This window comes from Tupaia chinensis, unplaced genomic scaffold (assembly GCF_000334495.1).
Source record: "Tupaia chinensis unplaced genomic scaffold, TupChi_1.0 Scaffold140218_1, whole genome shotgun sequence".
Taxonomy (NCBI): Eukaryota; Metazoa; Chordata; class Mammalia; order Scandentia; family Tupaiidae; genus Tupaia; species Tupaia belangeri.
The window spans coordinates 589206-599985 of record NW_006200097.1 but is presented as its reverse complement, the minus strand read 5'-3'; the positions used below and the strand labels follow the sequence as shown (position 1 = coordinate 599985).

The window sequence follows — 10780 nt, the reverse complement described above, 5'->3', positions numbered from 1 at the left end:
ATTAATAAAGGTCAGTTTCAAATTATCCTTTAGGACAATGTTTCCTTCCCCACCCCTATAAATATCTGAAGAGACTTTAAATAATGATTACTTAGATACATATAATCCTTGTGCTTCCAGAGTGGAAAATAGTTATTATTTCTTACACCAACTTCAACATATTGACAGTAGTTTTCTGGTGCGGTGCTTTGAGAGGGATTTGGAACCCATGTTCCCACTCTGTGGGGATGAATGTCATGAATGTGCTTGCCAGAGAGAGACAAAGAGATAGAAATGGAAAGGTGAGAAAACACCCCCAACCCCATGGAGGATGGTCATGCCGCAATCCATTCTCCTCTCAGGATTTGGGGCATAAACACACATGCTCCCAGAGTGTTTTCAAGCCACCAGGTCCAGGACTTGAACCACACAGTCAACAATGTGGGATCCAGTGCCTTAATCACCACACCACCAGCGGACCCAGCACCTGTTATCTTACAAGGCTTACTTTGAGCACTCTTATTGACTGCACACTCTTGTGGGCATTGACTTAAACTCACGCTCATTACTCTGCCACCTTAAGTAATATGCCCAAGATTAATAAGACTTCTGGGTTAGCCACCAGCAATGTACCAGGTGGTTTGCTATTGTAACAGTTGATATAAGGAAAGATGAGGAGGAAGAATTAAGTCATTCTTCCCAAATGATGAGCTGGGATAGAAGCAACCAGTATTTTACAATTACCACCTACAGCAGTCATTTGTACTATTTGATAAGAGATACCAAGTCCCTCTTATTATGATGGCCTCTTACTATCGCTTGGCTTATCAGACCTAAGCTTGTATTGCAAATGCAAAGGAAGGCATTTTGTCAGTCATGTCCTACATTTATGATGTACAGTGATCTTTGCTAGTTCAAATTTTGTGGTGCTTCATTTAGGGCTGATAAATTGTTTTAGAAGTATGGTTTTTACATCTCTGGGAGATAAGGAGGTTTCACCATACCCCATGACACTGAAGATATGAAATAACTTATTCGTGACCAAAACAATACCCAAGAAAACAAAATTACGATAGTTAAAACATTCCAGACATTTTCTCTTCAAATGCAATTAAGTCTTTATTTCTAGGAGGGGAGGTCATTTATCATACCGTGCATTCGGTTGGATTTCACGAACTCTTTGTCTTCTTTGTCAACGCTGAAGGGATGCCAGGTAAACTTCTGAATGTTCTCATCAAGATACCTGCTCAGATTCTCATCAAAGACCGTGAACAGTAGGTAAAATTCCTTGTCTATTCCTTTCTACAGAGAAGAAAGAAAGGAAATGGTTAAACTAAACTATTTTGGCCTCAAGCAGCTGCTGTGCTCCCACCCTGGGATTCCTATGGGTAAGCAAAATCGCACACGTTAGGCTGTTTTTCCTGAGCTGGTCACTAGGTTCCAGCCAATCACACCAGCCACACTTCAGTCACTCGAAAGCCCACCTCTTAGGCTGGGGGTGCAGCCCACCCCCCAGCTGTACCCAATCATTTCTCGACCTCACTCCCTCACCTCCGTTTTTGTGGGCGCTTTCCCTTCACTGCACCCGTCACTTTCCCGTTCCACTGACATCTATGCCTTGTAAGCCACACGGGTAGCTGCAGTCTCTTGGAAGCCATCTTCTGGGAGACTGTCTGATTTAAACCACCCACTCTTTGTTTAAATAAACTCTGTTAAATTTTGATTTTGTTCGTAACAATATATAACAAGTGGCACCCACAGGAGTTGGTCTCTCTGCTTCACTTGGAGGTTTACAGAGGCGGGAGGTAGATCAGCCATAGTCACGATTCGTCAGGTCATTTTGTAAATCTGGACTCTTGAGTATGTCTGTGATGAACTGACTCCACCCCCAGAAAATCTGTCCTTCTCATTCTATCATCCTCCATCTACCCCTCCACCCCGCCCTGTGACTTCCTGGCTCGGGAGCCCATGTGCACTGTGGTTCTCCTGCTGTCTGGCTGGTCCTCACTGTCCTTCTGTCCTCGCCCTGGCCTCAGCCCTGGCCCAGTGCTGTCTCTGTCTGTCTTTCTGACTTCATCTCCTTGTTCTAATCTCCTGGTTTGTTCCAACCCCCAACCACCCTGGCCTTTGGCTCCTCCAACAAGTCAGCCCTGTTTCTGCCTTTCCGTGTGCTGTTCCCACTGCCTAGAGGGAGGAGGGAGCCCCTCCCAGGTCTTGCCAGACTCACTCTCTGACTCCATCCAGCCATCTGCACATGTGTCATGTCCTCAAGAGCAGCCTTCCCTGATCACCCCGCTAAAATAAGCACTCATCTCTCACCCATAAACTCATTCTACCCTCCTTTGCTTTCCACAGCACTTATCTTGACCTAGCATTATATTTTATTTAGGAATTTTATTTATTTATTTATTTATTTAGAGAAATTTTGCTATATAGGGCATGTGCACTTGTTGGAGAAACAGAGACACAGAGACAAAGTGAGAAACCACCTTCTAGGGGAATAGCCATGCTGCGGTCCCTTCTCCATTCTCTTCTTGGGATTTTGGGCATGCACACACACATGCCATGTGTGAGTCTTAAGCTGCCAGGCCCAGGACTAGAACTGCAGTCAACTACATGGGAGTCTAGGAATGCAACGATTATGCCATCTGCTGATCCCTAGGAACTTATTTTTTTAACTGGTTTTTTCCTCCTTACTGCAACATGAGCTTAATGAAAGTTAAATGGGGGGGGGGGCTCTCTGTATCTTTGCATAACTGATGAGATGGCTAAAGTACACTGAGTTGAGTGGATATTGAGGGAGTACGGACTACTTTCCCACAAGGTTTATTCCTCATCATCTATGTGAGCATATCTGACCCACGCATCCTGAACTGCTAAGCATGTTTTTCCTTAAAGCTGGCTACAGAGGCGACTGTACTTTCTGTCACTCTGCCTTTGTTTCCCTAACTTGCTTCTCATCCAAGCCACTCTGTCCCACGGCCTGCAGAGGGATCCTCGGCCCTGCCATCTAGCAACAGCTCTCTCCTTAAATGGGTCAAGACAACCTAGACTTGAAGGAAAATACTTTTATGGAGGACTCTCCTTGAAGAGAAGCAGGGATGCTCAGAGAATCCAAGATACTGAGAGCGAGAGAGCTACACACACACGAATATCAGAATGCCAGTGTGAGCACCCACGTGTGAGCTACAAGCTCAGGATAATCCTGCGTGACTGGAGGACACGAAGAGGAGAACCTGACAGGACTCCTGATGGCAGATCAGAGCCTGCAGCAGGAAAACGGTTCTTCGTTTTCTATAAAGGCCATCGATGAACCAGCACAATTTAAAAAGGTGTGGGGGCTTGATTATATCAAGGTAATTTCCTGATCTGGATAATTGTACTGTAAGTCAGAGAAGGTTCTTACTTTCAGGAAACTCACACCACAGAGACAACGCATCTGCAACCTACTCTCGACTAGTGCACGCGCACACACACACACACACACACGCACACGCACACACACACACACACACACACACACAGAAACAAAAAGGAAGTAATAAGGCAAATGAGGTAAAATATTTGTATTTGGGGAATCAAGTGAAGAGTATATGAATATCTTTTGGAGTTTTTTGCACTCTACCGTGAAATCTGAAAATAGTTCAACACAAAAAGATAGATACAGATGTTTGGGTGGTTGAATAGATGGGAAGGAAGGAAGAGAAGAAACAAGGAAAAGAGAAAGAAAGGGGAAGTAGGTTGCTTGATAGAAAGGCTACTGTGAAGGGCCATTAGAAGACAGCCTATAGGGACCAGCAGATGGCATAATGGTTACATTACTGGACGCAGGCAACCACAGTTCATACCCAGACCCAGCAGCTTAAAACTCATGCTGGGCCTGTGTGCATACAATACCCAAAATCTCAGGAAGAGAATGGAGGGGAAGGAATTGCAGCGGGGTCATTATGGGCCCCCCCCTGGAGGAAGGATTTGTCACTTTCTGTCTCTCTGGCAAGGGCATGTGCCCTGTAGAAAAAATCTCTCTAAAAAAAAAAAAAAAAGAAAGAAAGAAAAAAAAAAAAAGAAAAGAAAGTCTATATTACCTGGCCATATTCTGTGACATCCATTCTTGACAATTTACTGGAAAGAGAATCAAACACCTCTTTCGATGTTTATCTCTCCACCTGACCAAAAGAAGGCTGACTAGATTTTTACCTATAGAGGACCTGGCACACAGTAGGTGTTTCATAAAGATTTCTTTCTTTCTTTCTTTCTTTCTTTCTTTCTTTCTTTCTTTCTTTCTTTTTTTAAGTGTTTGCTTATTTATTCCACAAGTGAGAAATATAACACCCACAACAGGGTCCTGATGCTGCAGTCGTCTCTAGGACCAGTCAGCCCTGGTCGTGGAAACACAGGTGCATGGGGTACCCAGGATGGTCTTCAACTTCAAGAGGAAGGAAGAAGATTACTCTTTTCTTTTTTTCTTTTGGAGAGGTTTTTTCTATAGGGTGCGTGCACTTGCCAGACAGACAGAGAGAGACAGAGAGACAGAAAGCAAGAAATCACCCCCCAGGGGGGATGACCACACCACAATCCCTTCTCCTCCATTCTCCTCTCGGGATCTTGGGCACGTGCGCACGGCGCCAGGCGTGAGTTTTAAGCCACCGGGTCCGGGACGCAAACCATGGTCCACTACGTGGGAGTCCAGCAACATAGCCCTTACCCTAACTGCTGGTCCCAAGATTACTCTTTTTTAAGAAAGATTTTCTTTTTTCTTTTTTTTTTTTTTTTTTTCGCTATAGGGCGCGTGATCTCGCCAGACAGACAGAGACAGAGAGACAGAAAGCGAGAAATCAGCCCCCAGGGGGGATGGTCACACCGCAATCCCTTCTCCTCCATTCTCCTCTCAGGATCTTGGGCATGCACGCACATGCACCCGGCATGAGTTTTAAGCCACCAGGTCCGGGATGTGAACCATGGTCAGTTACGTGGGAGTCCAGCAACATAGCCATTACGCTAACTGCTGGTTCCCAAGAAAGATTTTTGCTAGAGAGTACATTCACTCCCCAGAAAGACAGAGAGCGAGAAATCACCTCCCAATGTGGATGACCACGCCTCAATTCCTTCTCCTCCATTTTCCTCCTGGGATTTTGGGCATGCACGCCTACATGCCCAGTATGAATTTCAAACCTCAAGGTCTGGGACTCAAGCCATGGTTGGTCAACTATGTGAAAGTCCAGTGCTTTAACCACTATGCCACCTGCCGGCCCCAGAAATTGCTCCTTGTAACTGACCGTCACTGTCTAATCTCTAGCCATGTATCAACCCACATACAACTCTGACAAGAACTGGGTGATAACTGATGGCTTACCTGTGTCCCGTCAGCATTAAGCGCACCTTTTTTACAGACTAGCAAAGGCCCCACAAGGCCAGCACTGGTGTCCTTAATTGGTTCGACTGCGGAGAAGTACAAGTAGGTCAGGCAGGGAGGGTCGTCGGCTGTTGGACCTACACTCTCAGGCACCATCCACTTGTATGTGAAGATTTCACCTGGTTTCACGTGCGCCCCTGGTTTTCGAAATCCTGAAGAGAGAAATGAAACAATTACTCAAAACAACAACCAAGAATATTTCATTTGTCGGGACCAGCAGTTAGCGTAATGGCTCTGTCACTGGACTCCCATGTAGTCAACCGTGGTTCGCGTCCTGGACCCAGTGGCTTAAAACTCATGCCAGGTGCGTGTGCGTGCATGCCCAAGATCCCGAGAGGAGAATGGAGGAGAAGGGATTGCGGCATGGCCATCACCCCTGGCGGGGGGGGGGGGGGGTGATTTCTCGCTTTCTGTCTCTCTGTCTCTGTCTGGCGAGCGCACGCGCCCTATAGCAAAAACCTCTCCAAAATAAAAAGAATATTACATTTGTCAGACTGGGTCTTCCAGCCCTGGTATCTCTCTGATGATGCTATACTGGGTCAACGGGAAGTCGTGGTGTGTTTTTGCATAGAAAAACAGAAAAATATGTCATCTTTCCCGATGACCTAGTACTCTGAAGGCTGTTGTTTTCTCTTATGTATTCACCAGAGGAGGCTACGGCCAGTCTGTTGCTTCATGAGAGAGAAGTTTAAATCAAAGGATTATTTTTTTCCTAGATTGCATACTATTTCTTTTAAAAAAAATATTTTAATTTATTATTAGTTTTATTTTTGAACTTGCTATAAGGCACAAGTGCTCAACAGAAAGAGGAAGGGATAGGGAAAGTGAGAAAGCAAGCTACCAGGTCCAAGACCTGATCCATGGTCAGCCATGTGAGAGTCCAGCAGCTCAACCACCTCGCCACCTGCTGGCCCCAGATTACCTACTATTTCTAATCAAATACCAAGTTTAACAAATATTAAAAGAGTGATGGTGATAGTGGCCCATTCAACAACTCCTATGGTTTGAATGCACCTCCACCCCTAATTCATGTATTGAGATTTGGTTGTGAAGGTATTCAGAGGAAACGTAATACTTTCATGGAGTCAAAGGATGGCACCTTTAGAGACCAGCAGTAGTATGGTGGTATGGGGGTTAAGGCACTGGATTCCCACATGGCCAACTGTGGGAGTCCTGAACTCAGTGGTTTGAAAGTCACACTGGGTGCGTATGCATACGTGCTGAAAATCCCAAGAGGAGAATGGAAGGGAAGGGACTGTGGCATGGCCATCCATCCTAGGGGGTGATTTCTCACTTTCTCTTTCTCTGTGTCTCTCTCCTCTCTGGTGAATGCATGCACCCTATGGCAAAAACCTGAAGAAAGAAAGAGAGAGAGAGAAAGAGAGAGAGAGAGGGAGGAAGGAGGGAAGAAATGAAGGAAGGAAGGAAGAAAAGTGGCAGCTTTGAAAGTGGCTAGTTGCAGTGGGGCTCCTGTGATTGACTCCTGGTAGGTTCACAAGGACAGGGAATGAGAAGAGGAGACAATAGATGGGGAGACACAGAAGCATGTGCTCCTGCTCTCTCACTATGACACCTGCATTAATCTCAGAATCCCCACCAACAGAAAAACCCCAGAGATGGCCCCTGGACCTCAGACCTCCAACTGCATTCTCTTAAGTTACCCGGACTCAGATGGTTTTTGTTATTAGCAACAAAATGGACTAGAACAATGTCTAAATGTTAATCCATAAAATATCAAACGCCTTTTATGTGCAATATATTACACTAGACCTTGCAGAGGGTACCCCGAAATGTAAGCAATAGACTTATCTTTACAGTGCTAGAAGTCTAGGGGACTGACCTAGGAAATGTCCCCAATAATTGCAAGAAGGGGAAGGAAAGTAGATGCCCAAAGTGGAGGGATGGCAGCGGATGCCCAAGGTCATAAAGCTGCTAAATGGCAAAGCCTAGATTTGAACTCTAGTGTGTCTGATTCTAGAGACAGTGCAGATGACTGTCCCATCATATTGCCAGAAATGCAGAGAGTCCTTCCTGCAGACAAGGCCAGTCTGCATCTCTCTCTACTGTTCTGCAAAAAGTACCCAATAAATTTGCCAAGTTTGGTGGGGGGGGGGGCAAGAAAATAAAAATAATTATGTGCAATATATTACACTAGACCTTGCAGAGGGTACCCCGAAATGTAAGCAATAGACTTATCTTTACAGTGCTAGAAGTCTAGGGGACTGACCTAGGAAATGTCCCCAATAATTGCAAGAAGGGGAAGGAAAGTAGATGCCCAAAGTGGAGGGATGGCAGCGGATGCCCAAGGTCATAAAGCTGCTAAATGGCAAAGCCTAGATTTGAACTCTAGTGTGTCTGATTCTAGAGACAGTGCAGATGACTGTCCCATCATATTGCCAGAAATGCAGAGAGTCCTTCCTGCAGACAAGGCCAGTCTGCATCTCTCTCTACTGTTCTGCAAAAAGTACCCAATGAATTTGCCAAGTTTGGTGGGGGGGGGGGCAAGAAAATAAAAATAATCTGGCTATTGTTGGGCTTCTCGCTTCATGGACAAACACAGAGCCACCCTGAACTTTTTGACCGAGGAAGAGGGCGCAGACACGGGAGATGCTGCTGCAGCGGGAAAGGTGAGGATGGGACTGGGGAAAGGGTGCTCCCTCTGTTTCTTCCTCCTCTGTCTCCTCACCAAGAGCACAAGCCTGCTTCCCAGGCTGGGCTTACACGGTGTGCCGATGTACCCCAGGCAGCCATTGTCTGTTGCAGAGATGGGGATGAGTACCAAGAGCCCGGGAGTTTTCTAAGAGTAGTGTCATGAACGGAGGGACGGTTCTTGCAGCTGCTGGGCCAAAGCTGCCTGACGGACATGCAGAGGGCCTGTGCTCCCTGCTCTGTGATGGAGAGAGGCCATGCTGATAAGCACATAGGCACATAATGCTCGTTTTAAATAAGTATGCATTGATAGAAACAGAGCAAAGACCATGTAAAAGATTTTTATGTCAACACAACATTGGAAACCAAATCTTTCCCTCAGCTATCACCCACAGAATCCCATGCAACCTGCAGCAGACAAACTCTCCCTCTTAGAGTAGAAATGAGTATACAAGTAGCTCAGTTTGAGGTTTATGACATTAATGAAAGAAAAGAAATTAACATGTCCTTGGAGCCACTGTGGGCCAGACCCTCCCCTGAATTCTCTCTATCCCCTCCCAAAGTCTAGGAGGGGATTATATTATCTGCATTTCAAATATGAAAAGAACAAGGTTCAGAAAGTTTAAATATGAGATTGTTGGGGAAGTCATGACATATTTTTGCATAAAAAAATGACAACCCAATAATTTCCTGACAATCCTTAATTTCCTGACAACCCAATAATTTCCCAGGCTTTCAAGGCTGGTAAGAGAAGAGACCAGGATTGGAACCAGGCATGCCTAGTGCTAAGTCCTCTGCTCACTTGGCCTGCTTCCTCCCTGACCCCAGCTGAGACTTACCATCTATGTTTGGGGCTGCATCTGATGCCTTGTCATAGATCACACCATGGGGTAGGATGCTATAGACTTTGTCGGCTCTGTTGGCAAAGGTCACTAACAGGGTGTCACCCACCTCTGCCTTGATGACTGGGCCTGGAAAATATCAAGAGAAGAGAGAGGAGAATGAGAAGAGACAGAAAGGAGTGAAGAGACGCAGGAGAAGAAGAGTCATCCTACATGTGTATGTACAGGCCTGGCTACAAAACCTTCCCTTGTTCAAAACAAGAGAGGTGGTTTCACGGTACCAAGAATTCCAAGATGGGCTTCTGTCTCTGAGAGTTTCTTTCTTCGAGTAAAAGTTGCATCAACATACTCCGTGTACCGAGCCTTCCAATATCTTCCTCCTATCCTGTTGTTCCCTTGTGTGAAGTAGAACTCGGAGTCACTGCAGAAAGACACAGGAATCTGACTGAGCACGCATCTTGGTATATCCACCTGTCATGACCCGCATGGCTGAAGTGTACCTGAGTGGGAGCGACGGTGCTTAGAAACAAACACAGACACGTAAGTAGAGAATAGCGGGGATTGGGTGGTCCAGACTCCTCTGGTGGAGTCAGTCATGGTCCCAAGCTGTTCCCAGGTTTATTCTTTCATAGGACAAAAAGGGGAGGGAGAAGTGGAATGCAAAGTCAGTTTTTTCCTGATGTTATTGACAGAAGATGTGGAACCTCTGGCATCTTGTTGTTCTATACGAGCTTTCTCTTATCTTCCCAGGCTTTCTCTGGCTAACACAGCTCTGCTAACCAGCGCTGTCCTGCAGTGTTGACACAAGAAGAGCAGAATATTACCCTTGTTAAAACTTTTGCTAGCCCTACAGTGTCAGCACAAGGACTTGCTTCTGCTCCTGTTTAAAGGTCTCTATTGTGTTGCTCAGATCTGGCTGCTCCCTGCATCCACCAAACGCCTTAATGGTGGAACTTCATTTTATCTTTATCCCATTCATCCTCCTATCTCCCCAGAAAAATCAGCACAGTCTTCAACAAAGTTCCCAGGGATAGTCAATCAGCCATAAAGTCTTCAGAAGCTCGGTGACATTCAAGCTTATTTCTCTCTTAGCCTTTGTGCTTTCTTCCCCAGAGGTCCTGCAACTGAAGAAGGTTCAGGCAAACTCCTTACTTAGTGACACCGGAGTCCCAGAACGGTGTCCTACAGAGTAACAAAGAGCTAACTGATTTCTCTGAAGAATAAGCAGCCCCCCCCCCCCTTGCTGATGTCAATATGAGCAGCCTCTACATATAGAAAGCTCTTTGATATCTGGTATGGCTAAGGAAGGGAGAGTCTAGTTAATCAATAGTTTGATTAACGCAGGATTCTCATATTGATTATATATATGAAATACTAAGTTTCAAAATGGTGAAATACAATAATAAAAATTCCAACTAGTACTATCTCCATTCCAATTTCCATCAATGGTACCATTGCTCCGTGGAGTCAGGTAGACTGTCTTCATCTTTCTTCTCTCTCATCCTCTTACCTGGTTCATCCTTACTTAGTGAAAAAAATTTTCACCATTCCTTTTTCCCTCCTGTTTGCATCTTTTCATTTCCTCCCACTGCCACAGCTGCAGTTCATGCCCTCATCTGGTTGGGATTGGGCTCATAAGGACCTCCTGACTGAGCACTCCGCATCCTTAACTCACACTGGTGTATCATTTTATTTTTCTCAACACACACACACACACACACACACACACACTATTACAACATTAATCTCCAAAATGGAAACTTAATCACGTATCTGCTCCAATATCTTCAGTTGCTTCTAAACGCCAATCAGATAAAATTCCAGAGGACTACAGAATCACTGCACTTGATATCCAGTGTCCAGCGTCCCAATGCTCCCCTAAGGCTCCGTGCAAATG

The 10780-nt window shown here is 45.5% G+C and overlaps 1 protein-coding gene across 1 annotated transcript in view; it reads right to left on the bottom strand.

Moving 5' to 3' along the window:
• Positions 1-10780, bottom strand: part of HEPHL1 (hephaestin like 1) — an 81646-nt gene that overhangs the window by 29341 nt on the left and 41525 nt on the right. Inside the window, exons 7-10 of the mRNA XM_006162566.3 lie at positions 9165-9304; positions 8881-9012; positions 5333-5544; positions 1131-1281 (exon numbers count right to left, since the gene is read on the bottom strand). Coding sequence (XP_006162628.1) covers positions 1131-1281; positions 5333-5544; positions 8881-9012; positions 9165-9304 — 635 coding nt within the window. The remainder of the gene's footprint in view (positions 1-1130; positions 1282-5332; positions 5545-8880; positions 9013-9164; positions 9305-10780) is intronic.